Source organism: Amphibalanus amphitrite, unplaced genomic scaffold (assembly GCF_019059575.1).
Source record: "Amphibalanus amphitrite isolate SeventyFive unplaced genomic scaffold, NRLGWU_Aamphi_draft 000167F_arrow, whole genome shotgun sequence".
Lineage (NCBI taxonomy): Eukaryota > Metazoa > Arthropoda > Thecostraca > Balanomorpha > Balanidae > Amphibalanus > Amphibalanus amphitrite.
Window position 1 is genome coordinate 375,838 of NW_024881662.1, and position 27,504 is coordinate 403,341.

Here is a 27,504-nt window from a genome sequence, read left to right on the forward strand (position 1 = left end):
GTAGGTACTCTTGTCACTAACACCGACACTGGTCTGAATGATTACTACCGCGGAGCACGAAACACTGACACTGACATCGTCATCACCGCTTCCCTCTGTAGTTACTCCTGAACACTGGCATTGACGTCGACACTCTGACACTTCCACTTCTCCGCTCTGTAAATATTTCAATCACCAGCGGACGCTGACACTGACACGCTTCCGCTCTGTAGATACACCTGGGATCCATGGACTCTTCAGGTTTTATGCTGGCTGACCAGTGACCACTGCTGACCACTCAGTTCATGACTGGTTCAGTCTGGTTCAGACTGGTGACTTACGACTGTGGCGTGCTAGCGCTATTTATTTAGCTGCGGCGTCTTCCCCAGCCCGGCCGCTCTTTGCGCCGCCAGATTGTGGGTAAATTCCTTTCCTCCGAACACGCCCATTATTGCCCATAGACTCACACGACCGCTGATGCGAACTACTGACCGTTGACTGTGACCATCAATCACATACATCTGCTGATCATTCCATTCAGGAAACTTTTCTGATGACCTTTTTCCCTATGATCCTTGATCGTTGACTGACTGGTTTTTGACAGTCATGAAAATGTTCCACCCCATACCTTACAAACAGACTGATCTCTGGCACTTTCCGGCGTTTTAGGCCTACTGCACAATGCCACCACACAATGACGCACTCATCAATTCTACCCTAACCCACTATAACCATTGACTACTAACCACTGACATCGCATGTGATACATTCAGCTCCTCCCATTACTCTTTATCTCTGCTATGAGTTCCACCCGGGCCTCCCCGTGTCACCACATTACTCGAACGCGACTGAGAGGGCCTGTGCGCTACTGTAGTTGGTGCTGCCTTTGGCGACCCGGCAGGATGCTAGAGCATGGTGGCTATGACAAGATGCAAGAGGATGGGACGGTCTGCAATTACTTCTGTGCCAGATTCGGCCCAACAGTAGCTTGTGCTGCTCGATGACCGACTAACTTTTTTAGCAGTTGAATAACCATGCGCCAAGACTGATTTGAAATATGAGTCACAACAGCCTTCCTTACTTGAGTAGGTAAATGAGTTAAAAAGGGGGAAAAATATCGATATTCAACGATGTCCACCATAGATTTAGAATGGCACTATTGCGTTCTAGCACTGTTTCCTTCTTGATTTTTCACCTGTCTTTTTTTGGCTTGTAATAATGGTGTTCTTTTTCCGTGAACTTGCATATTTCTCGGATTGTTAAGCATCAGTTGCCGCCTTTTAAACGGCGTTTTTAAAATAGTTTTTTGTTAGTCTTTTATATCTATAGCTTATAAGTCTTTGTTAGTCTTTTTATTGTCATTTATTTCGATTAGCGTGTAAATACACTTACGAAATCAAGCCTCTAGACCTAAAATCTGAGGAGCGCAATCCGGGGTAGTTTTCAACCAGTTGGGGTGGTAACAGAGACTTAGTTTTCTCCCTTTTAGTAGTTCGCTTTATTGGCACCAGTAGTATTTTATAGAAGCCACATTCGACGGCACTGGCAGCAACCAGCTCAAACTGCGCTGGCTTCGTAATTATGTAGTGTTGACTTGCACGCCTCACGATGCATATGTATAGCTGCACGATAACTAACTCATCCCACCCGGCGTGGTACTAAGGGCAGTATTTGTTGGTGTTCAGTATCATGTAACCAAACAATAATTGTTTTGTTTTTGCATTTTAGTACAGTGATGTAATAATGTTTATATTTTTATTCCATTTTATTTACGATGGGAACAAGAATTACGGCTGCAGATTTAATTCGTTCCATTGGTGAGCTTTAAAGACGACGAGTGTAATCGTGAGCTAAAAGTTGTTAGTATTTCATCCGTGAACTCTCTGTTGTGTAATTTTGTAGAGTTCCTTGAGTTAGAAGGTATGTTCTTGTGATGCTACAAGGCAGTTACTATTGACGACTCTAAACGTTATGAGAACGTTGGCCCTTGGCCACTTCAAGTACTACTTATTCCCTGATTAAGCCCCATCGATATCATAGCCTGATCTGGTAGTTTTCTTTTTCCACAGCTGTCAATTCTGACCCTTTCAGTCCAGTGCTCGCCGGTTCGACACCTAGCCGGTGACCCGGGCCCGGCGTGGGTTGAGCTGCCATCTGTCACATCCGAGGTCGTCGCCGTTCCCTTTACCGAGCTGCCAGACCCTCGTGTACTCCCTGGTGACCATGGTAACCTGTGGCTGCAATGGTGACCCATGGTGACCTGTGCTGACCTCTTATGACCGCTTACGTCCACAGGCGTCCAGCTCGGCCGGTAACCTGGGAGTGCTGATTCCCGTGCTGGCCACCCTAGTGCGCCGCTTGCCACCCATCCGGAACCCCCGGCCTCGTCTTCACAAACTCTTCAGGGACTTCTGGCTGTACTCGGTCGTCATGGGCTTCACCGTCCAGGACTCGCGTAAGTCGTTTAGTGGTGGTTCGATGCATGGTATCAGTCAATGGATGGGGGTAGGTATATTTTACCCACATCCATTGTACCCGGTACAATATACTACCGGGACCATCGTGTTACATATCTCAGTCTCGCTTTCTCTGTCCGTCCCATCCCGACCGTTTTTACTTTACCAACTGTACATACGTGCGGGGGAGGGTGGGGACACACGTGTGGGCGATGAGCGTGCGACCATCGCGGGACCGTACCAGGTGGGTAACAGGACCGCGTCTCTGGGCGGCCTGCGTCACTGCCACTGTGACCTCTGGCCCCATGGGGACCCATATCAGATGACGTCACAAAGAACGTTACATCACTCACTGGGAATGCCGAAATATGGCACACCGCATCCCTTGAAAAAAGAAAATATGGGGAGGATGCTGAAGCCAACGGGCAAAGTGTTTATCAATATGAGTCTCTACCTTAACTGTTGACCCCGTTATGACCTTTTATAACCTCTGAGTTCCGAATCGCTCATGGGGTCTGGTCGGTGACATTGTTCAAGTAACGCTCCTCACGTATTCTTCTGGCTATGACGCTGTATAACTCCCCCCCCCCTTGACTTTTGGGTGCGCCAGTGTGCATTAGTGTCCAATGTATGTAAGCAGATATGTCCCATGACCGGACGTTGTCCCTGTCCCCGACAGATATCTGACCGGTGAAGTGGTACGACCAGCATTCACTCTCTTCATGGACGTAACCTATACTTATGACCGTTGACGTGCGTGCCCAAGGCAGCCCTCTGGCCGGACGTGGAGTGGTACGACTAGTGTCCTGTCTCGCCTGCAGCCTGACGTGCCATGTGATGTGACCCATTCTGATCCCTGCCCGCCTCAGACATCTGGCCGGTCGAATGGTACGAGGGTGTGAAGGAGATCGCCATCAAGTCGCCGCTGCTCATCAGCTCACAGACCTCGCTGGCCTCCGAGATGCGCGAGCTGCAGCACACCTCGGCGCTGCGGAACGACGCCGTATCATTGGTGAGTGGTCGTGGTGGTGATGGGTGGTGAAGAGGGGGTGTGGTTGTTCATAAATGAGTTTGTTGTTTGGGTTTGACGGAAAACGGATATGTTCGATGAAAATGAAATTCGCATTCAGATAGGTTATGGTTGCATGGACCGGTGTTACTTGCAATTCTGGTGAATGGAGAAATCACGCTTGCTCTTGCTTTATCAGTTTTAGTTTCTCGTTCCAGGCAAATAGGTTTATTGGCCCCTGCGTCCCCCAAACGCTTTTCGTTTCGACTTAATCGTTTCAACTCTGCTGTTCCGGATACCAACTCTGCTAACACCCCTCCTTCTTCTTCGTCACTGTTAATGTTAATGTCCTGTAGCCTATCGTATTGTGTCCTTCGTCATCGCCACCAATATCCCTTTTTTTATTTATGCAGACGGAGCTCCAGGAGCTAAAGACTCAGATCCTCAACTACCTGGAGCAGCCGCAGGACGTGTCTGCCATCATCAGGCAGCTGTCGTTCGCCCAGTGCACCTACCTGCTGTCCGTCTACAAACTCGAGATGCTGCGGTGAGCTCAAACGCTGGAATGGGGATAGCTTTCGGTGGTGCAGTGTCGTGACTTGTTACCGACGATTGTGACTGGTGCATGTGAATGTTGTGATTTGGTGTTTGAGCACGCATATTTGCGTTTACCATCGTCATTTGGTATTTTCACTGGAACTTCAGCATTTTTTTTTTTTTAAGGACTTTTGTTGTGCTGTCTCTGTAAGTCCTGGTTGTATATAAGTTGTGTTTCGTGTTTCACAGAGTGCGGTTGTGTTTGACCTTCGGCGTCCTGTTGCCTTTCACAGAGTGCAGAACCAGGAGGAGACCAGTTTCCACGCCATGTTTGAGTACCTGAACGACCCAGCCATTCAGAGGGACAAGTACAACATGTGGGCCTGCATGAACAGGTGAGCAACTGAGCGCAGACCAATACTAGGGTGGAGTCGTTCCGAACAAATCTATGAACTTAACACACCTTTCCTTTTCCAGGTTTCGTTTCCTTCTTGCATCTGAGAACTGGTTGGATGCTATTGTACGACTCTTGTGTTTGTCATCTTTTTATTTATGTGTACGAAACAGGGTATGCGTTTTTGTATACTGAGTGTGGAGTTTTATCAGCTGACCCAATCGCACTGTGAACGCTGACTGGCAAAGCATCCATCTTGACTTGTCAACTTTCATATTGTTCGATATGTTCTTCACTTCTTCTCAACAACCCCTGTCATGACTATCCTGCGCTTAAACTGACCGTCCCCGAACCTGTCCTTCCGGCAGCGTCGGTGAGCGCGTGTTCGCCAGCTTCCTGGACGTGATGGCGCACAAGCCAAAGAACACTGCACGGGAGCGTGAGCTCGAGGGTCACGCCCAGTTCCTGCTGGTGCACTTCAACAGCCCGCACAAACAGATCCGGCGTGTGGCCGACAAGTTCCTCTCGCAGATGGTCGATAGGTGAGTGGGAACAGTTAATACAGTTAGGTAACACTTGTGTTTCATTGTGTATGTAAGGGTCACAAGGAAGACACGAGGCAGATTTGAGGTGTATTTTGATCAGTCCCCTGCCGTTTACTCATGTCGCACTGTATGTATAAATATTTGTACGCCAGTGTGAAGAAGCAAGCTAATTTGCAGTGTTCACTATAATTCTTTAAGACAACTCTGTGAACATATTTCATGTTCTTTTAAGCTCTACTAGTTGATTTGTTTTAAGCCCTGGAAGGATTTATATAAAGAACTACCGACACTCCTGTTCATCTGTCACCTGACCACACGCTGACACGTCTGTGTGTTCGGCAGGTTCCCGCACATCCTGTGGAACGCCACCGTGCTCACCACGATGCTGGACATCCTGCAGCTGCTCAGTGAGTCGCTGCAGCAGAACCCTAATGAAGTGTACCCCGACCTGCGGGTGCCCGGTACGCCGTACTGCCTGGTACTGCAGGACACCACCGAGGCGCGAGAGGTACGGACTACGCAGAGTGGTACTGAAGTACAGTGGGAGGTAAAGTTGTCCCTGAAACTCCAATTATCTCAGTGTATCATGGGATGAGAGTGGGCTGTTGGTGGATGACGATTAGGGTCTGTCGGCGGTAGGGGAGATATGACATATTTTGTGAGATAGCGTTAGCAGATTCGCCAAAATTTGATTCGATCAGTAATCATGCATGGGTTGGGTTGGTGATCGTAAGCTGGCTTTTTGAGGCTCTTGCGATAACATTAACCAGAGTGAACACTGAACATGCACTAAATGTGTTCTCTTCACATTCATTCTACCTCAGTTCCTTCCGTCTGAATTAATTTGACACAATGCCAGGCCTCCCTACCCTGACCTCCCTGACCTTTTCACCTCCAGACGACGGTGAAGGACTTCTCGGCGCGCTGCGAGGGCATCATTGAGGAGGCGATGAAGTGGGCGCCGGCCACGACGCGCTCCCATCTGGCCGAGTACCTGACGCGGCCGGCACCCGCGCACCACACGGGCCTGGCACTGGCGCTCGAGGCTGGACTACATTTCGCCGGCCCCAGCCCGCAGGCGGCCCCGCTGGCGGTCAGTGGATAAGGATGAGGGGAGGAGAGGGGATGCTGGGTTAGCGTGGTTAGAAAATAGAGCTTCCCACAGAATAGAAAAGGGCTGCATGCGGGTATCTGTCGTGATTGGTCAGTTGCTTTTGACAAGTGTTCAGTGGGAGTAGTTCCCCTTGGACTCTCCAACGCAACTCAATGTTCAGGAGTAAATATGCAGCTCCCAAGTCCCAACCCTTACAGACTGCTCTATAACAGCTACCTACTCACCACAATGCAAAGCGATTTGCCTCCCTGCTTACTATTCGGCTATTCTCCCCCTGTTACTCCACCCATACACTCTAACTCACCCTCTCCCCACCACGCTCCACCGGCAGGCGGCGACGCTCTCCAAGCTGCCCGAGTGTGTGAAGAGTAACAGCTCCGAGCTGGTGACGGCCGTGGCCCTGCGCTGTCTCTACTCTGGCGAGGTCCGAGGTCTGCAGGCGGCGGGGACTGACGGTCAGCTGGCGACTCAGCTGAAGGCTACGTGGACGCGGAAGGATGACGCTGCGCACAGTCCGGCGCTGCTGAGGGTTACCGCGCAGCTCATCAGCACTACGGGTGAGTGGGAGAGAGGGAAGAGGGGGCGAGAGGGGAGAGAGGGAAGAGGGGGCGAGAGGACAGAGTGAGGGGATGGGACGACGGACATTCGGGGTTTGACTAGGGAAGGAGGGTATCCCTTCTCCCCTCGAGAGGTGTCTTAGAAAGCACAGACGCTGTCTTGGTTGCCTACAGAGCTTTGGAGGCTAAGAATGATTACTGATAACTGGTCTAGTTTTGGAGAGATATTGACAGAAATGTTTTGTAAGTTTGACTTTGACGAAGATAACTTGAGCGTTCCTGTGTCTATCCGTCAGGTCTGGACCGGGAGCTGCTCCACCTGGTGGCCTGGTCTCCGGCCATCATGTTCACCGAACCGGCCATGCGTACCGGTATCCAGTGCTGGGAATGGGTGCTCTCGGCGCGGCCCGACCTGGAGATCAGCTTCCTGCGCGAAATGTGCGCCGCCTGGCAGGTCAGTGAAACGATGTGGGATATATGTCAATGACACGAATATACTTGATACTGTCCACGAATTGTTTCAGCTAAAGTATAATCCAAGTTACGTGTCTTCTTGCCTCGGTCTGATCTGACTGGATGGTCTGACTGCTTGGGATCTTTTCATCAAGTATACTGTTGACAAGCATCTCCCTCTGACGTTGCCCTCTGTGTTTCAGTACGCGATCGACAAGCTCCGGGTGTGACTGTAATGTAATAGTCTGACTGACTGTGATCTTTCTATTTCACTGTGTCTTCTTTGTTTCAGTACACGATCGACAAGCGCCTGGGTCTGTTCAGTGAGCAGGAGCCCGAGGTGAACCCGCTGGCCGTCTACGAGGGCTGCTCCATCGAGGCCAAGCCGCCGTTCGTGGCGCCGCACCACCTCTGGGTGCAGGTCAGTCTCAGCTGCCCTGATAAACAGTATGCTAACGCCTCCGGATGCAGGCCATCCCCACTTTTCAGTTCCCACCACCTCTGGGTCCAGGTCAGTCCCAGCTGTCCCCAGGCCCAGTCCCACCACCTCTGGGTCCAGGTCAGTTCCCACCACCTCGTGGGTGCAGGTCAGTGACAGCTGCCCTGACAAACACCACAGAGGCACCTCAGGGTGAAGGCCATCCCCCACTCCCCAGCTCGACCACCTCTGGGTTCGGGTCAGTTTCAACTGTCACCAGTCCCCAGCACCTTTGGGTGCAGCCCAGTCCCCAGCAACGCTAGGTCCAGATCAGTCATGTGTGTTTTATGCATTTTGAGCCACTTTTGCTCTAACCGCTCTGCAGCGATTGCTTTTTGGCACATCACTTGATTATCACCTTCAGCTGTCGTGCCCTTCCGGTCTGTCATTTCCCCGTTTTCCAAAAACCTCCACCTTGACGTATGACCAGTGGCCGTCTGTCCCCGCCTCAGTTTTTGCTGGAGCGTGTGGAGATCGCCCGGTACCGCAGCCGCGACCAGGTGGACCTGTTGTGCTCCCTGCTGCACAGCACACTGTCCTTCTCCGTGGGCGGAGAGCGGGGCGCCATGACGCGCCACGTGGCCGCCGTCGGCACCCGGGTCCGCCTGCTCACCTGTGGCCTCATACTGCTGCAGTCGGATGTGCTGCCAAAGTGAGTCAGACGGGGCTACCAAAGTGAGTCGGATAGGCGGTCAAAGCAAGTCGGACGGGATGGGTAAGTGAGTCAGACGTGCTAGGAAAGTGGACAGAATGTGCTGCCAAAGTTAGTCGGGTTACTCGCAAATTTAATTTAACTGCTGTCGTAACAAATGCTGCCACAAGCCATGAATCAGTCTGTCACTGTTTGGCAATGTCTAACGTCCGAAGTCATGTCCCCTTTTGAGCCTGCTTACAATTCGCACCACGGTCAAGCCGATTCATCTCCCCACGGTAGGACGCAGGGTAAGGTGGCGCTGCGCGAGCGGATCTACTACGCGTGCCTGGACTACTTCTGCGGCCGGCCGCGTTTCCCGTGCCCCGAACAGTCGGCCACCACTCTGCGAGAGGACATCACCGTGCTCATCCGCTTCTGGCAGAACATGCACTCGGACAAAAAGTACCTCAAGACCAGCATGATGGGAGGTGAGTGCCCTCTTCATGCTGATTGTAGCGTGGACCTGACTTAGTTGATGCAACGAAGCGTGATTACCCTGTTGCTAAGATCCGCAAACTGTGGTTTTTCAATGCGGTCTTTGAACGATGGAACAATTTTCATGCCATTGTGTTAGCCTGTGAACAAATTAACCGAGTGTTCCACCTCCTCGCCATTTCCCAATTGGTGAGTCTGACCGCTCCGACTTCGCTCGAGCAGGGTTCAACCAGTGGAACGTGGCCGGTACGCGCGAGGTGGCCTCCTCGGCGCGGCCGCCAGCCAGCGAGTTTAACCCGTCGGTGACGGGCTGGTTCAACACGGTGCCCCTCACCTCCAACAACTCGACACTGTCGCGCCGCTCGGCCAAACACCGGCTGGCTAACCCGGATGTCTACGTCAAAGACTACATCAAGAAGAGGAACCTGATCCTGGCGCTGCTGGTAGATGGATGGGATGTTTTAGGGGGTGGTGGGTGCTCCTGAGACTGGAGTTTGATGGGATGCGGTGCGGATGGCTGAGCGAAATCTGAGGAAAGTGGAGTGCAGGGGAATACGCTTGCGTTTTAAGGGTAGCCCGGTTTTCAATATTGCGATAAGTCTCATTGCTTAACTTCAATAGTACGTGTTATGTTTACTTAGCACTTCCTCAAGACACTCGCAAGGTACAAGGCACTGAAGAATGCATCGTACCGACTTCGACATGCGCCGTCTTTGTATTGCAGGCAACCACTCCCACCACTCTCCCTCGTGACCTCTCCCTCCCTCTCTGTCGACAGGCAGCCGAGATCGAGCGTCTGCTGACGTGGCACAACCCGCAGAACAGAGCCGAGCTGCACATGGCCGGCGAGGAGAACATGGCCGCCTGGCGCGCGCAGCCCATCTCGGAGAAACAGTGGCACGACCACGTCCGGCTGGCCTGGGACATCAGCCCCACGCTGGCCGTCATGCTGCCAGAGCGGTTCAAAGGTCAGCCGCCGAGAATGATACATTCACGTCTGACATTAATATTTACGAGTGGTCACTGATCGTACGTCAAATTTTTGCGATATATTTTTGCTATCATTTTGATTCCTCCATTTTTCTTCTGTTATGCTTATGCTGAAGGACATTGGTTGATTTTTCAGTCGGATGGACATGAGTGCTTCTAGAAAATACATTGGTGTTGAATCTACTGATCTGAATGTTTTTATTTTTATTCTTCCGGGTATGTTCCATTTCATCAGGTCCGCTGTCTTTCCGTTTCACTACCCCAACGAAAATCATTACCCTTCTGCCTCCCTGACCCACTCAGCCCGCGCTGCGCCGGTACCCCTCAGCCATTTGACACCCCTCCTCCCTCCCCTGCCGCCACCAGACGAGGTTATCACCCGCGAGGTGAGCCGTCAGGTGCGCAGTAAGCCGCTGGCCGTCTGCCGCGTCCCAGAGGCTCTCCAGTACCTGACCACGCCCGAGCATATCGTCAACGACATCATCGAGGTGAGTTTGGGGTCTGTAGATGCGTGTACACTGGATTGAGATAGAATATGAAATAAGTGGCCGTAAAAGTGGGTAGATGTATGGACCTCAGCCAGCCGATTGAGTGCACTAGCCGTAGCCGATAAGTCGATAAGTTCATGATTGATAAATGTCTGGTCTGGTATTTGAGTATTTAGGGCGCTGTTTTTAATCTCATGTCTCAAGTTGGATTTTAGAGGACGAGGAAGGTTCAGGGAAGGTCACCAAGATCCTGCGGAAGATGGAGGGTGCTGCACCGGACGTCTGCCCAGACCGGGCCATCAACGGGGACTGCGGGCAACTGCTCGCGGAGGACCGGGCCAAGGCCGAGGCGTTCGTCCGCACGTACGCCCACGTCAGTAGAAACGTGCGCCAACCCAAGCGCGACCGGATCGTCAAGACGGAGCTCCGCGGCCTCAAGGCTGCCCCGTGCTGCTGCAGGGGACAGCGCACCGACCAGTGTCAACCCTTCACCGAACAGGAAATGCACGACCAAATCCGACACCTCGGGACGAAGAAGGCGCCAGGACCGGACCAGGTATGCACCGAACACCTGCGGCACCTCGGACCGACGGCCTACCGGACCCTTCTGGCACTCATCAACAGATCGTGGTCCAACTTCGAGACGCCCGCCTCATGGCGACGGGCGACCATCATCCCCATCTTGAAGGCCGGCAAAGACCCCAAACAAGTGGGCAGCTACCGCCCGATCGCGCTCACGAGTCACATCGCCAAGCTAGCGGAGCGGATGATCGCGGCCCGGACGACCTACCTCATCGAGCGAGACCGACTGGTGCCCCCCGAACAGGTCGGGTTCCGCCGCGGGAGGTCGGCGGAGGACAGTCTGGCCCGCTTGGTCCAAACCGTTCAAGATGGCTGGAATCGCCCCAAGCCGAGACGAGGCCCGGAGGATGGCGTGACGGCGGACCGCTTTGTCCTCCTGGCGTTCGACTTCTCCCGTGCCTATGACACGATCGATCACCGGATGTTGCACCTGAAGCTCCTCAAGCTCCTCCCCAGATGTCTCGCGACCTGGATATTCCGGTTCCTTCGCGACAGGCGGGCCCGTGTAGAGGTCAACGGCGCGCACAGCAGCGAGCGCGTGTTCCGCGCGGGCCTGCCGCAGGGCTCGGTCCTGGCACCGACCATCTACACGCTCTGGGCGGCGGACCTTATCGAGACCCTGCGGAACGCCTCGGACCGCACGGACGTCCTGATGTATGCGGACGACACGGCCACACTGAGCGCTGGAGCCACCGTAGAGCTCGCGGTGGCTCGCGCCCAGAAGTCGGCCGACGCCCTGGCCCGATGGGCAAGGCACTGGAAGATGTCCATCGCCGGACAGAAGACCCAGGCGCTGCTGCTGACTCAGCGGAGCAGGGACGAGCGTGGCGTGCAACTCCTGGTGAACGGCACGCAGGTCACCGGTGGCACCAGCCTACATCTTCTGGGGGTGACCTTCGACAGACTTCTACACTTTAAAGACCACTGCGACTCTCTGCGGCGGAAGGTCCGGCCGCGGACGGCACAGCTGCGGAGGATGACCGGCCGGACCTGGGGTCTCCGCGAGGCGCAGCTCAGGACAGTCGCGAACGGGTATGTCCGGGGAGCCCTTGAATACGCGGCGGGTGCCTGGCTCCCGGCCGCGTCCCCGTCACACGTTCAGCTGGTGGAGCGCGAGCTGCTGGCGGCCGCCCGGGTGGTGACCGGATGCCCACGGTCCACCCCCAGGGATCCCCTGCTGGCCGAGGCAGGCATCCCTTCAGCATGGTCCACCAGGAATACGCTGGCCGCGCGAACGCTCTGCCGAGCGCTCGCCCTGCCGGAGGACGACCCTCTTCGCCGCGTCGCGGAGGCCGACCCACCCACCCGACTGCGGTCTACCACTGGCTGGCGACAACTGGGGCGATCGGCGCTGATCGAGGCGGGCGCCGAGGGAGTGACGGTGGAGCCGCGCCTCGAGGTTCCCCTCCTCCCGTGGACAACCTGCCGCCCGATCGCCTTCAATCTGGACGTGGGACCCGGCGGTCGTCGAGCCTCCTCCAACGAGACGCGACGAGAGGCCGCGCGGCAGCACCTGGCGGCGCTCCCAGCCCAGGCCACGTGGATTTGGTCCGACGGCTCTGCGGACGCTGGGGTCAGGCGAGGAGGAGGCGGCGCCGTCATCTTCACTGCGTCGGGGGAGACTCTCGAGGTGGAGGTGGCGGCGGGAGGCCTCTGCTCCAGCACCCGCGCGGAGCTGTTCGCCCTGAGGGCGGCGCTGGAGCGAGTCCGGGATGAGCCGTCCCCCGCCCCGCTGGTGGCGTGCTCTGACTCACGAGCCGCCCTGAGCCTCCTCAGCGCGGGAGCGGCCGCCCAGACCACCACTATCGGCGCGGCGATCTGGAGGACGCTGCTGGACATTGCCGAGCGCCGGCAGGTGACCCTGCAGTGGGTCCCTGCTCACTGCGGGCTGGCGGAGAACGAGCGCGCTGACGCCCTGGCCAAACAAGCGGCCACCCTGCCCCAGGGCGCCGTGCCCTCGGACGCTCGGTCCCTGACACGAGCAGTTCATCGGACGGCCACACGTCAGTGGCGCGAAAACTGGCCCGACTCCTTTTTTAAGACTATCTTCGGGAGCACCCTGCCGCTCCCCATCCCCGGAGAGGACCGAGAGGCCGCCATCTCGGTGCACCAGTTGAGGGCGGGCCACTGGGGCCGCTCGCTCCAATACCTGCACCGGATCGGCCGCCACCCCTCCGTGGCATGCCTGCAGTGCCCCGATAAGCGGTGCCCCGCGGCGCTCTGCGCCGTGTGCCGGGAGGAGGCGGACGTGCCGGAGCACGTCTTGCTTCTTCTTCTTCTTCTTCTGCATCCCGCCGCCAGCCCGCTCAGGGGGGCGGCGGCGCAGGCGGGTCGAGCGGCGGCTCGGTCCGCCCGACACCCTCGATGAAGTCGACGACCCTCGCCGCCGGGCCGCCGAGGACGTCGACCAGGCGAGGGTCGACACCCCAGCGGCGGCGGCGGGCCGCCTCATAGGCCGGACAATCGGTCAGCAGGTGCGTCACGCTGTCGGGCTCCCCGCACGCGGGGCATTCGTCGTTGGCTGCCAGGCCAATCTTGTAGAGCGTGTCGCGCGTCAGCGGTGATGTGCCGGTCCTCAGCTGGGACAGCGTCACCGACCCCCAGCGCGCCAGGGAGTCGTGGCCAGGCGTGTGGTCCGGGTGCGGGTGGGCAGCGGTTGTCCTCCGTCGCGACAGCTCCCGGACATGGCGCGTGACGGCGGCCCGCGCACTCGATAGGTCAATCGGTGCACTATCTTGGTCGCCCGCCGCGGCCTCGCCAGCCAGGCGGTCGGCGGTCTCGTTGCCGTCCAGCCCGGCATGGCCTGGCACCCACTGGAGCACCGTCTCGGTGCCGTTCTCGGCGAGGGTGTTCAGCAGCCTCCAGACCTCGGCGGCCAGAGCCATGGTCTGGCTAGCTGGGCCGCGGCCGAGTAGTTGTAGCCCAGACCTTGAGTCGGTGAGGAGGCGGACCGACTTGGTTGATGCCAGCTCCCCTTCCTCCAGGCCGGCCACAGCCGCGAGCGCCTCGCGCATGGCGGTCAGCTCTGCTCTCAAGCTGGAGCAGACCGCCCCTGCAGGAGCGCGCACGGTTTCTTCATTGTTGAGGTGGTGAAACTGGATCAGCGCGCCTGCGCCGCCCTGTTCCATCCCGCCGCGAGCCGAGCCGTCCGACCAGATAGTAATATCCGGTTGCGGGAGCTCTGCAATGGCTCGCAGGGCAGCTTCCCTGCGGACTGCAGGCGGGTCCGACCGGCGGGTGGCCACGGGCAGGTCTACCCTGAAGGTGGTGCCGCCGCGGTGGCCCAGCCATGGCGGGTCGCAGCTGTAGAACGCCATGGGCTCCACCGGGAGCTCCTCGATTCCTGCCTCCTCGGCGAGCCACTTGCCGACCCTCCTGAGGCACGGTCGGTGAGGGAGTGCTGCAGTTTCGTCTGGAGGCTTGGGCGGTGGTCTTCCCGCGGTGGTGGCGTCGTTGCATGTTCTTTGCCATGCCTTGTAGGCTCGGTGTTGGAGGCGCGGCTGTACCTCCCTTCGGAAGAGGGACTTGCCCGGGTCGCTCGGGGGCAGACGGATTACACGCTGGTACTCCGTGCCTGCCAGCTGTAGGGCCCGAAGCGAGAGTGTCGGGAGGCCAGCCTCGGCCAGGAGGGCGTCCTTCCGGGTCGCACGTAGGCAGCCGGTGATGACGCGGGCGCACTTGTTTTGCTCGGCTTCGAGGCGTCCTCTTACCGACGGGGCGGCGTATGTCCCGAAGACGGCGGCGCCGTAGTCGAATAGGGCCCGGATATAGCCGATGTAGGCCGCTCTGATGGTTCGGCGGTGGCTTCCCCAGGTCTTTCCGGCCAGTGCCTGTAGGCATCGCCTCCGTCGAGACATCTTGGCTTTCAGGTCGTCGATGTGGTCCGCGAAGGTGAGCTGGGGGTCAAACTTAATGCCCAGGAAGGTCGGGTTGCGGGAGTAGGGCAGCTCCTCTCCGCGCAGCGTCAGGTGCGGCTTGACCTTCCCTCCGCTCTCTCTTGGGTCGAGAGTGAACAGGGTGGCGGTGCACTTCGTCACGCTGGGCATGACTTTCCAGCGTCGCAGCCACGTGTCCACCGCGTCCAGGCAGGGCTGGAGGAGGGCGTCGCACTCTCTGGCAGTGGGGGCGCATGCCAGCAGCGCCACGTCGTCCGCGAACAGGGACCGCGAGACGTGCTCCGGCATTGCTACGTCGATATCATTGACGTAGACCAGCCATAGGAGCGGCGCCAGCACGCTGCCCTGGGGGAGGCCCTCCTGGAAGACCCTGAGGTCTGAGCGGGCAGCGCCCCAGCGGACGCGGGCGCGCCTGTCCGACAGGAAGGCCCTCAGCCACTTGATGAAGCAGCCGGGGACTCCCAGCCGAGCCATCTTGCAGAGCAGGGCGGCCCTCCAGACTCGGTCGTAGGCTCTCGCGAAGTCCAGCAGCACCATGACCGCCCGGTGAGGTTTCTTCTCCTCGAACGCGTCGAATATCTGTTGGGATATTCGGCCGAGCTGGTCCATGGTGGAGCGACCTCTGCGGAAACCGGCTTGGTTGGGGTTGAGCTTCCCTCTCGTCTCGAGCCAGTGTTGCAGCCGGGCCTGGATCATCCGCTCTGCGAGCTTGCTTGTGGTGGAGAGCAGGCTGATCGGGCGATAACTGGACAGCTCTGACGGCGGCTTGCCTTTCTTGGGGATGGCTACGATTTCTGCTGTTCTCCAGCTGGCTGGGACGTCCGCTGCTGTCCAGGACTTGTTGATCAGGGCCAGGAGGAGAGTCTTGCCTGTTGGGCTTATCTGCTTCAGCAGCTCGTTGGGTACGCCGTCCGGTCCCGGGCTCTTCCCGTTCTGGAGCTTGTTCAGGGCTGCGTCGAGTTCGGCGGGTGTGAATGGCGCGCACGGTCCACTGCGTTGGGCGTCGCATGCGCATGCACTCACTGCAGCGCGCGCCTCCAGCTTGATGTCGCGATCCTCATGTTTGTTGTGTGGGATCCGGGATACTGCCGCATATGCCTGGCATAGGGCGTTGGCCTTCTCCCTGTCTGTCACTGCTGGTCGAGCTGGGCGGCCAGGTGGGCCAGCGCGGTTGAGGGGCTCTGCTGGTTTCGCCGGTGGTTTGCGTCCGTCCAGGGTGCGGATGAGGCTCCAGAGGTCGGTGTTGGGCCCCAGTTCCGCGATGCGCTTGCGCAGGAAACTTGTCTTTTCCTCGCGCAGGACCGTGTCCGCGTTCTTCCTTGCTTGTTGGTATTCCCGGACGTCTTCGGCGGTATGGTTTGGCGCGGCCACCTTAGCGCGAGCTTCTTTCCTGATCGCGATTGCTTCGTCGCACGCCTCGCTCCAGAACGGCTCCCTGGTCCTTCCGCCGTTTCCGTGTGGGATGGTGCGGCGCGCGGCGCGGGTGATGGCTGCGGTGAGTCGTTTGTCGAGTTCGCTCGCCGTCAGGTCTCCGTGGTCGTTCCAGCGGCCTGTGATGTCGTCGAAGGTCCTGCGGTACTCCTGCCAGTCTGCCTTCCTCAGGGACAGGCGGCCTCTCCCTCGGCGCTGCGGCTTCGGTGGAGCTACAGGGATGCTCGTCGTGATCGGGAGGTGGTCCGATCCCATCGTCTCGCCGATCTCCCAGGTTGTTCCCCTCGCCACGGCAGCGGTCGCCAGGGTAACATCCGGCGTCGACAGGCCGCCCGTGGCTGGGTTGATGCGCGTGGCCGAGCCGTCGTTCAGGATGGTCAGTGAGGCGTCGATCGACCAGTCCTCGACTTCGTGGCCCATCGCGTCTTCTGGTTGGTGTGGGTCCCATACGTGGGCGTGAGCGTTGAGGTCGCCTGCGATGACGCATCTCGGGGGAAGGGAGATGCGGGCAGGCTGGAACGGTTGAGCTTGGGTGCCTTGCCCTGCCACCCACCTTGCTGGAGGTGAGTACAGGTTGACAACGGTTATTGACGGTGTTCCCTGCGGGTGGAGCTCTGTGGCCGTGATGTAGGTCTCTTCGTCTGGTTCAGTTGGCGCATACCGAGGCGTGGTCCGCGAGTACGGTAGTTGGTCCCGCACTAGGGTCATGACTCCTCCCTTACCCTTCACGCCGCGGGTCCCGTCGCTGCCGGTCGGGGGCTGGGGCTGGGTGGCCGTCTGCCCGGTCCCGCTCGCTGGTGGGGCGCGTGCCGTACACTTCTTACGGCTCTTGCAGCCCGCGCACCAGGAGTTGCGGTCCGACGGGCCGCGGCGCTTGCAGGTCCAGCTCGGTCCAGGCGGTGCTCCCTGCCCACTGTCGGCGGGGCGGGCTGCTCCGGTGGTTGACGGGCTCGGGTTTGCCTGGTGTGGCCTGTCTTGCCTCGCTGCTATGTTGTAGCCTGGGAAGCGTGGGTTTTCATCGCTTTCCAGGAGTCTGGTTTCTTGGAGTAGGATGACGTCGGGTTTCTCGTCTTCAATTCTCTTGTCCAGTTCGGTTTTCCTGGCCTTTAGACTGTTGCAGTTGAACTGCAGGATCTTGAGGAGGCCGCTGATGGCTGTGGGTCCTGTCTGGTTTGGGTTCCGCCCGGTGCGCGGGGTTCCCGGCGCCGGTCTCACAGCCCGCGGAGGAGCGGGCGGTGGCGGCACCGTGACAGGCGCAGGCGGGGCCGGCGGCGCCGACGGCGGCGTCCGAGGCGGCGGCGGCGGCGGCGGCGCGATGCAGCTCGGGCACCACCAGAGGTCGCGTGTGCGCGCGAGTCGGGTAATGTCCGTTGGCCTCAGTCCGGCGCATCGACCATGGTGCCAGAGGGCGCACCCGCCGCAGCGCACCGATGAGCCGCCGACTCCCCGGCCGCATACTCCGCACGGGTAGCGCGGAGGGGGGCCTGGATTCGACTCCACGTCCCCGGCCCGCATCAGTAGCAGGGCGAGGTGGGCCAGCCCTCGTCCCGCCGCCAAAAACCCGCCCGCGCCGGTCCGGCGAGGCAGGCGGTGGTAGTCGTCTTCTTCGAGGGTGTGGATGTGTGTCGGCGAACTTGGCTCCCGAGGGAGACGCCACCCCCACGTGAAGGGGTCGCCGATGGTGGCAGCACGTCTTGCTCCGCTGCCCGGCCCTCGCTGGCGCCCGCCTGCGGCTAACTGGCAGCATTTACGTCGACCCGTCGCGGCTGCGGGACGCCGTCCTGGTGGCTGCCTTGGAGGCCGGCTACCTTCGTCATAGGGAGCCTCTCGGCTATGGTCCTCCGTAAGGAGGGCCCAGGGGGAACAACAACAACAACAACAATCAAAACTAACTTACCACTAGTCAGCCTAACGTCTAACTGAATACCCTCGTACATGACCTGACTCGACCTCTGACCCGCTCCTGTTTCACAGCTATCTCACGCGCTGACGTGGGCCAAGCTGCCGCCAGTACGGGCGCTGGCGTACTTTTCGCGGCAGTACCCTCCGCACCCGATCACGGCCCAGTACGCGGTACGGGTACTCAGCTCGTACCCGTCCGATACGGTGCTGTTCTACATACCGCAGCTGGTGCAGGCCGTCCGCTATGACACGGTTAGTGAAGCAGTGGGGTCTGGGAAGGCACTCGGGGTTATGAGTAGTCACTTAACAGTGCTGTTCTACATACCACACTTGGTGCAAGCTGTCGGCTATGACACGGTTAATGGACGAAAGGGGAGGGGGCGGTGGTCGGATTTTATGGTGAGCTGAGTGTTGTGTTATCGGTGTTCAGCGAATGGGGAGTGTCACGTATTGCGTTATTTTGCTTATTTCTTACGATACTATAGCGGACGTAGCTGGGCTATCATTGTATAGCGTTAGTTAGCTATTTTGGCGCGACTAAAACTGTAAAAGCAGTTCGACTCAGTGGCAAAAAGTTTGCAATGTTCACTGCATTGACCATAGCAGGACATTCAGCGTATCTGTGTGCGTTTCCCCCAGATGGGATTCATCACCGAGTTCATAAAGCGGGCGTGCGCCAAGTCTCAGATCCTGGCGCACCACGTCATCTGGAACATCGAGACCAATAAGTTCCGCGACGAGGAAGGCCTCGTGAAAGACGGTACGTGTGACCGCAGTGGGCAGTGCGGGGAGGTACAGCTCGTAAAACGTAAGATAGAGTGGAGAGTGGCGAGAGGGACGAGCGATATGGTAAGGCCGTGTGAAGCTGGAAAACAGTCACGGGATAAAAAAACATGCAGTGTGTTTTATTAAAGGGACCCTCCCACCTTCAAAAAAGTTTATGAATTGGCATGAAAGTGATGTCGCTCGGTTCAGAAAGAGCGAAAATGAATATCTACCAAATTTCACCGAAAAATATTGACCGGTTTTCAAGATATTAGACTTTTACTTTTGTTTACTTTTTTGGGATCTCCGCTGTTTCTAGCGACTTTATTTTAGAAGTGCGGCGTTTGCGGCAGATGTTGCGCGCAAATAGCATATACCACCGCGTGCTACAAAACGTTTTAGTCAAACATTTAAAAATCGTTAGATATTTGCGCTGACGTCACACATTCAGAGGGGTATTCCTAAGCATTAGCCCCTCTGAATCAAAATGCTGCAATTTTGAAATTCAATATTTCCGATTTAAGGCATTTCTCGATGTTGTGAGTGCCGAAACCGGTAATTGTGAGCCAGGGACCCCATTTTGGCTATCTCAACTCAAATCTAATGTTAAGGTGGGAGGGTCCCTTTAAGCTTTTCTGTCTCAACGAGTTATCGGATGGATACTTTCGTCAAGTGACCAGCACTGCACGACTCCCTTGAACTGATACATTTTCCATCAACTTGTGTGTGTTTTTTTTTTTGCTCTTCTGCTCATTGCCCTTCAAATGATTCATTGCTCCTAATGTTATCTAGTGTTAGCAGTTAAGATGGCCTGACATTGTCCATCAGTTGACCTAACCCGACCTCACGTCCCTCAGCTGATCTGTACGAGCCGTTGGAGAACATCCGAAACGCCATCGTCTCGGCGCTCTCTGGGCCGGCCAAGGCCTTCTACGAGCGAGAGTTCAGCTTCTTCGAGAAGATTACCAACGTGTCGGCTCAGATCAAACCGTTCCCGAAAGGTGAGCAGCAGCGGGAGTTTTCGTTAATTGTGTGCGAACTTGGCTCCGCTCAACAAAGCCTGATGAAGTATTGTCATGACACCTGATTATTTATTTTGTCATGGTAACGTCCAGTTGTCACATGCTGTTCCTTATCTTTAAGTATCCACTATCCGGCCTGTTACACCGTGATAACCTGTGTATTAAACCCCTGGCGTTGTATAATTGTGTGTGACTGTCCCGACTGTGATCCGTCAGGCCCGGCCCGGAAGGAGGCGTGTCTGAAGGAGCTGAGGAAGATCGAGGCGCAGGAGGGCTGCTACCTGCCCCCGATCCCCGACTGCCGAGTGCTGGCCATCGACTATAACAGCGGCACGCCCATGCAGAGGTCAGTAACGTCGGACGAACTGACCGTGTCAGCTAGCAAATGTCGCCTGGGACGGTATTCCGACCCAGCCAACCACTTCTCCCGGGGGACGGCTGTTTTGTACGTCTGGCCATGAGCTCTCCGAGATTTGTTTGGTGGTAGAGTGCTCTACGCCGTCCCGGTGTATGCGTAGGAGTGTCTGCGATGAAAGAAGTAACCACAAAAGTGGCTTTGTTGGCATAATTGATATCTGTATCGTGGCGCAGCATGTCATGGGCTAGCTTGAAACTTTAGTACCATCCTGCAACAGCTGTCCCCAGCGAACGTTTGCATCACCCACCGCTCACCTCCCTCCGTCCATCCCTTGCCTGCAGCGCGGCCAAGGCGCCCTACCTGGCCCGGTTCCGTGTGGAGCGATGTGGAATCAACGAGCTGGAGCAGCAGGTCATGCACGTGCTGGACGGGCCCGATGACGCGGCCGAAGAGAGACGACCCTCCATGGGCGTCGAGAAGTGGCAGGCCGCCATCTTCAAGGTAGGAGAGAGAGGGAAGGGTGGGGGAGGAGGTGATATTGAGAAGAGACTGGTGATACGACTCTGGAAGAAGGAATGGTGCTGAACTTAAGTTTGGTCGTCCGTCGCTGTGTTTGGCAAGTTAATATGGTGACGCAGCGATAACCGCGGGTTGTTTGACATAGACAAACACTATTCGTTAGAATTGTGTTTTTCTATTGAAAAATAACCGGAGCAGTCCTCACTGGGGTGTTTCCCATAGTTGGCAGCGAATCGAGACATCCTGACAGGGCCTAAGCGTTGGCTCCGTTTTTCGTAAAAAGTTCAGTATGGAGGACTGATTGACGCGAGGGCTTTTTGCATTGTGTGCTTCCCTGCATGTCTCGCTGCCATGTTTCGCATGATTGTAACTTGTAATTATCCGGTCCTGTAAGACTGAAACGTAAAGACTGTAGACCAAAACGAAAGTGAGGCTTAAATTTTGTCACTTGGAACGTGAAACTTTATGAGAATGAAGCTGTGAGGGTGCGCTCTCAAGTCTCATGATACAGCTGTATGTACATCATAGCAGCCGTCGCTCTGACGCCCTCCAAAGTATCCTTCCCGCCACGTGTCTCTGAACACGCTGTTACTGCACCCCGGTTATCTCCTGGACAGGTGGGAGACGACGTGCGTCAGGACATGCTGGCGCTTCAGGTGATCGAGCTGTTTCAGAACATCTTCAAGCAGGCCGGCCTGGACCTGTTCCTCTACCCGTACAGGGTGGTGGCTACATCTCCCGGAGTGAGTGACAGGTGGCCCCAACCGGCGCGAGGTAGCTCCACGTTTCACTCAACGACCTTGGAATGGGGATGGATTGGAAACGGTAGTTCGGTTATCATTTGAGCCTGCTTTTTTGAAGGTAGTCATTGAGGATATCTTTCGCTTTATTTTGTTATTAGTTTGGATTTGAAATGCATTTTCTGGGGTAGAATCTTCAGCTCAGTTATATTGAAAGTGATGTCTAGTGTTTTTCGGCTTTGTGGCCGTAGGATTTGTCGTGACTCTAACGTAGTTTCTCATATGAATCTGTCGATTGGCTTACCGCTGTTGTCCCAACCTGACCGCTTTCAGCTCCTAGCGCAGCGTGTGTCGTGGTAACGAACCACATGCGGCGTCTGTTTCCAGTCGGGCGTCATCCAGTGTGTACCAAAGGCCAAGTCACGCAGTGACCTCGGCAAGGAGACGGACTTTGGTCTGTTTGAGTACTTCCTCACCACCTACGGACACGCGTCCAGCGCCAAATTCCAGGTGAGTCTCACTTGACATTACTTAGAACGTCACAATATTCTGCTAGATATTTAGTAATTAAAATGTACATACCATGTTTGTAATGTATCGATAAGGTATCACATGTGCAGTGCGCATTTTGTGTACAGTATTGTAGTTGCTGTTTAGTTTTTTTTCGTTACTAATATCTGCGTCTTCCTTACCCTCATAACACGCGCTTACATTATGTCCAACCTCCGGCAGGACGCCCGCCGCAACTTTGTCAAGTCGATGGCGGCCTACTCGCTGGCACTCTTCCTGCTGCAGATCAAGGACAGGCACAACGGCAACATCATGCTGGACGAGGACGGCCACATCGTACACATCGGTAGGTTAAGTTTCACAAAGACCAGAAATGCCGAGGTGTTCGGCCTTGTAAGGACCCATTGACAGAGTCACGAAGGCGCGGTAGTAGACAGTTTTCTCTGTTCCCCTGCGTTTTATAATCATAACGTGATCTTCTAATGTCGTGACATGGGCGCCGATGACCACTGTAGTCCGGGCGCCCAAAAACCCCAATTCATCATCATCATCGACAGTTTTCTGAAATCAAGCGGAAGTTTATTGTGATTTGCGTTTTAATGTGATTATGAATTACGAACGGTGGTGGCAGTGGTCTCGCCATTTGTAAAGACTAGGAGCTTACTGGCGCACTAATCTGTAGCCAGCACCCTCACCACACCCTCCTGCCTTGCGCAGATTTCGGCTTCATGTTCGAGTCGTCTCCGGGCGGCAACATCGGCTTCGAGCCGGACATCAAGCTCACTGCCGAGATGGTGATGGTGATGGGGGGCCGGGTGGACGCCGAGCCGTTCAAGTGGTTCATGGAGCTGTGCGTCCAGGGGTACCTGGCAGTCAGGTGAGCTGGCCAGATCAGCTGGGGGATCTTACACCTAGACGCGCTTAGGGGGGCGAGCGATCTGCTATCTTAGACTCAAAATCTCTTCAGGTGTGTCTTATAGCGGTCAGGGTGAGTGAGTCGCGCAGAATTGAACCGTGCACACTTTAGGGGAGCGTGTAGCTAACCGTGCTGGTAACTCAACGAGTGGGAGGTCCCTTTAACCCGGTCCAGTCCGGTCTTGTGCACCAATGGTGTTCACCCAGAGCTAGTATCTGATAGCCAGCTCGTCAAGCTAGGCTCACCAGTCGCATCATTAGTTGTATCCATTTCTACACCTTTTGTCAGTTTATTTCGGTACGTGCGCGTCCATTTTAGACCTAGCGGATTCTTTGTAGACATACCGCAAGGCTATGTATCAGTATAGCATTGCATGTCGGCCGTTTATAGCGGTGCTCGGCATTAGAGCATTTAATTTCGGCGCAGCAGCAAAAGACGCCCGGTTTCGGCGTGTCCGCATTGTATTTCGGCGATGCTGTTGGAGATTGGAGACGGCCGCACGATATTCAGAACAGCAGCAACCAAATTCGGCGATATTCATTCAATTTCGGTGGCTATTTGGAAGCAAGCAGAGACTTCTTGCTTACAAAATTAGCTTGTTGGAGCATTGTTATTCAGTCAAACGTTTTTCAAGGTGTTTACTGTTGCCACTGTCTCATTGTCTGGACTTGAGTGCATGCCTCCAGCCCTCCACCCTCTCCGTTATGGCCGAATATTCCTTTCGCCATCGCCAGCGATGAGCATGATTTCATGTCCGTGCTTTCTGTGGGTTAAACAAAGCATTACAATGTGCCTATTAATTTCTATCAAGGAAGTACAAATAACATAAGTTTATAGGCACCTGCTTAAAACGAAGCTGGCGGAGAACAAAACCAGGCCGACGGGGTACGCGACTACTGAACTTTGACCCCGCCCATGCGCCAGAGACGCCCGTCGCCCGGTGTCGTCGCGCGGTTGTTGAAAGGATGCGCCGAGCGCCGGATGGACAGTCAGATGCTCAGGGAGGGGGGGGGGGGGAGAAAAATACACCTGCCGCAACTACGAGTCTTGTCCATGGGACGGGTTAGAATGTTGGCGCTAAGCCTCTGGGTCTGGTGGGGTGAGGGGAGGCGTGATGATACGATACGGAATGATTAATTTATTTTCGTGTCCTTCTGCACACAGTAGGTAAGGGATGTTTGATATTTCACGCTGGCAGTTGATTAATAGGAGATGATTACAGGAAGTGCAACGATAACCGATTGGTAGGACTTATTCTGGTATGGCTGAGCTAATTGTGTTATGTTTGATTGACGAGGTGATGGGTTGCTTTCAAAGTGAAGTAAAATAACAGGTCTTTTGATAAAATGGGTTCATGTTTTGGGCAAATACTTGGCACACAGTGACAACAGCACAGACGTGCTTCAATGAAAGAGAATCGGGGCTTGCCTCGAGTCCAACAACGATTGGCGTTTGCCTTGTCGATCGTCGTCCGCCATGTGCGGACAGGAGCGGGTACTGTAATACAAAAAAGAAACCAGCCCACCACAGATGTTATCTTTTTAGGATAAATAGTGCTAATTCAGTAAAGTTTATCAATTTTCACATCAGAATTCGAAACGGGAAACAGCGAAACGATCTTAGGTAGGTACTGTGACGCTAAACAAACAATGGCCTGCTTTTCTCCCCCTGAGAATATCTCAAAGCCACAAAGCTGTACGAGGATTCATTTGATGCTCAAGAAGCGTTCCTGAAAATATGAATCACCTGGGTGCCTCCGGTTACCCGCCGAAATTGAATGAACAGTGCCGAATTTGGTTGTTACTGTTGCTAAATAGCGTGCGCTACCTCTAAACCTGTGCTGGCGCAGCCGATTCTACTTGCGTTATCGCTGAAAATGGAGCGTTTTGCCGCTGTGCCGAAATTGAATGCTTTACCGCCGACTGCCTGACCTGCGCCGAGATATTATGTGATTCTTGTACATAATATTGCGGTGTGTCTACACACATTTCGTTAGTTCTAAAATGGACGATTACGCCCCGAAATAAACTGACAAAAGGTGTAGTTCATAGTAACCGTCGGGTAGACTGAATTCAGTGCTGCCACACCATGATACCATTGATTTTTTGTTGCTGTTTTTTCTATTTGCTGATGATTATGATTTCATGTGGTGATAGATAAGAACGAGTAATTCCTGCTGGTTCTTGGCCTGGTTAGCTCCCTGGCTGATTGTCACCGCCACCCTTCGTTGTTTCAGGCCATACTGTGAGGCCATCATCTCCCTGGTATCGCTGATGCTCGACACTGGACTGCCCTGTTTCCGCGGACAAACCATCAAACTGCTGCGAGCCAGGTAGGAGGGAGAGCAGGACAGGGTGGACAGGTGAGGTGGGGTCACGGTGGATACAGCGCTGCCCTGGTGCCGCGGACAGATCATCAAACTACTGAAGGCCAGGTAGGAAGAGAGGGGAAGATAGGGCAGCAGAGCGCACAGAACGCTGGGGTGGGGTGTAAATCAGAGCATCCCGGTCAACACGGCCCTTATTCAGTGCAGTGGGTCGCACCCAACTCGCCCTCCTAACCCTCTCATCTGCTGCAGGTTCGCGACCTCCTCCAGCGAGCGGGAGGCGGCCGCCTACATGACCAAGGTCATCAACAACTCGTGTCTGAGCTTCCGCAGTCGCACCTACGACATGCTGCAGTACTACCAGAACCAGATCCCCTACTGAGCGACTTCCGTCGGGCGCCCTCCGCTCCCAACAGACGGGCCCGTGAAGGGACCATTTCGGAGCTCTCCGACATACCGACGAACCCCGCGAGCGAAATCGATCCAAGCCGACACCATTTATCACTCACCACGGGCAGATGCCTGTGTTCTGTGTGGGATGTATGCGATCATTGCTTTACTTTCTGTAGAGCTGTCGAACACTCGGTCTCGTCCAGCTATCGCAGCTAGCGTCGTAGCATCTTCTTGGTGGCTAAGGTTGTGCAAGCTGCGGTGCTGTATAGCGGTGTTTGAAACTGCACTCCATTTGGCGACGCATGCATCGATTTTTTGCGGCATGGGTTCCGCGGAAGGACGCCAAGCTGAGCCAGTTTGCAGGAACCCTATCTATGTGTCCGGAGTGTGCTGTGCTTCACTAGCGGTACCTGTAGGCATACATGTTTATGAGAGCTGTTATGTTGTTGGCTGTTGTTGGTGTTACCTGAGAAAGAGCTAGATTGTCCGTTTGTGTGCGGGGCTGGAACCCAGTATGTAACACCCTGTGGGCTCCGCGGTGTCGGGCACGGGTGGTCATTGGTTAGCACTGTGAGCTTGGAGTAAGGAAATGTCTGGTGACACCCAGTCGTGCGCTCTGGTTGGGTTGGGCGTCGCGGTATGATTATTATTTCCGCTCTACGTGCCGTGACACGCTACACCGGACGCAGACAACAGAGAGCCCACGGTCGTCTAGTCGTGGTGAGAGGCTTGTGGGGACGTGTGATGTGATCTTATCGGTGATATCGGTCTACATCTATTATCTGTTACTTCAGATAGCCATATTTAGTCTCGCAAATATTTGTGAGTGATATGCCGGTAGCTTCTTAGAGAAAAGTCGAGGCATAAAAGCAGAGGAGTGACAATATCAGGGTGCAGTCCACGTAAGATTGATTTGTAACTTGCACCTAATTGTCAGTTCCCAACCGAGGCGAAATATGTTACTTCGAAGTTACGTTTTGATTTTTGGACGGTGCTAGGAAACCTGTGGAGTGTGGGGTGGGGATATGAGCCATGTTTGTTACCTACCGATGCGGGGTAGAATGTATCCCAATGATACGATTTATTACTCGTGATCATATAACATCGATCATTCCCGTGATCAGTCTACAGTCAAATAACTGGAGTAATTGTTGTCGCGATGTTGTAGACCATGTTATTCGTGTGTCGATACTCTATATCCCGCTGCGTGTTTAGTGTGAAGTAATTTTGTGCAGTGTCACTATCACGAATATATCGAAAAATAAACCGACTGCATGAGCTACTTGCTGGATGCAAGGACGCACACAGGGGGGGGGGGGGGGGCACACGGGCCCGTGTCCCCTCCCCTCCCATTCGGAAGGCCGCCTTTGGGGGGCCCAGTTTGCAGATCGTGCCACCCCCATAAAAAAAAAAATCATGTGTGCCGCGCGCCTGGCTGGATGCAACTAAGCCGGACTCCAAGATGCGTTTTCGCTTATTTTAGCGCACTTAAGCTGAAAAGGGCTGAACCTTGTAGGCATCTTGTCACCTTGTGAATACTTGGGTCCCCGGAATCCGATGGGGAGGGGAGGGGCACATGCGCTCTGCCCCTGGCTACGCCACTGGGTGGCGGGTGCAGATAGAGAATGCAATTGGCGGTGCGAGACACCATTGCAATCGTTCGTCCTCCCTTCGGAAGGTCGCCCATCCGACCCATGATTTTCAAGTTCAACCCTGGGGTGGGACCCAGGTCCGCAATGTGCCGACAAGGAAATTGGCTACAGGTTGTTGTAGTTACGTTTACGGTTTAGTATGTAATATTTAATAACCAACAACGACATAAGCGTAACTTTATATCTCTTTGTGGGTGCTCAAGCACCCCCAATCCTGAGCTCAGCACCCCCTGCCTCCCTAAAGCACCCCCTGCCTCCTTAAAGCACCCCCAGCCTCATCAAAACATTCCCAGCTGACTCAAGGCCCTCAATAATCAGTATTTTCTTCTCCAGTATTCTCCAGTAACAATAATTTTCTTCTGT

General features: G+C 55.4%; 1 protein-coding gene across 2 annotated transcripts in view; it reads left to right on the plus strand.

The window, feature by feature from the left end:
* LOC122383572 (phosphatidylinositol 4-kinase alpha-like) overlaps positions 1–26,767 on the plus strand; it is a 38,984-nt gene extending 12,217 nt beyond the window's left edge. For both annotated transcript variants that reach the window (XM_043370123.1, XM_043370122.1), the window contains 26 exons: positions 2,275–2,434; positions 3,305–3,447; positions 3,858–3,991; positions 4,275–4,376; positions 4,744–4,917; positions 5,263–5,428; positions 5,819–6,013; positions 6,366–6,591; positions 6,888–7,045; positions 7,337–7,465; positions 7,975–8,174; positions 8,457–8,644; positions 8,874–9,094; positions 9,430–9,619; positions 10,008–10,129; positions 18,013–18,192; positions 18,580–18,700; positions 19,563–19,706; positions 19,944–20,073; positions 20,427–20,586; positions 21,222–21,347; positions 21,732–21,854; positions 22,077–22,200; positions 22,572–22,731; positions 25,007–25,102; positions 25,349–26,767. In XM_043370123.1, coding sequence (XP_043226058.1) covers positions 2,275–2,434; positions 3,305–3,447; positions 3,858–3,991; positions 4,275–4,376; positions 4,744–4,917; positions 5,263–5,428; positions 5,819–6,013; positions 6,366–6,591; positions 6,888–7,045; positions 7,337–7,465; positions 7,975–8,174; positions 8,457–8,644; positions 8,874–9,094; positions 9,430–9,619; positions 10,008–10,129; positions 18,013–18,192; positions 18,580–18,700; positions 19,563–19,706; positions 19,944–20,073; positions 20,427–20,586; positions 21,222–21,347; positions 21,732–21,854; positions 22,077–22,200; positions 22,572–22,731; positions 25,007–25,102; positions 25,349–25,478 — 4,002 coding nt within the window. In that variant the 3' untranslated portion in view covers positions 25,479–26,767. The remainder of the gene's footprint in view (positions 1–2,274; positions 2,435–3,304; positions 3,448–3,857; positions 3,992–4,274; positions 4,377–4,743; positions 4,918–5,262; positions 5,429–5,818; positions 6,014–6,365; positions 6,592–6,887; positions 7,046–7,336; positions 7,466–7,974; positions 8,175–8,456; positions 8,645–8,873; positions 9,095–9,429; positions 9,620–10,007; positions 10,130–18,012; positions 18,193–18,579; positions 18,701–19,562; positions 19,707–19,943; positions 20,074–20,426; positions 20,587–21,221; positions 21,348–21,731; positions 21,855–22,076; positions 22,201–22,571; positions 22,732–25,006; positions 25,103–25,348) is intronic.
* The last annotated feature ends 737 nt before the right edge of the window (positions 26,768–27,504 follow it).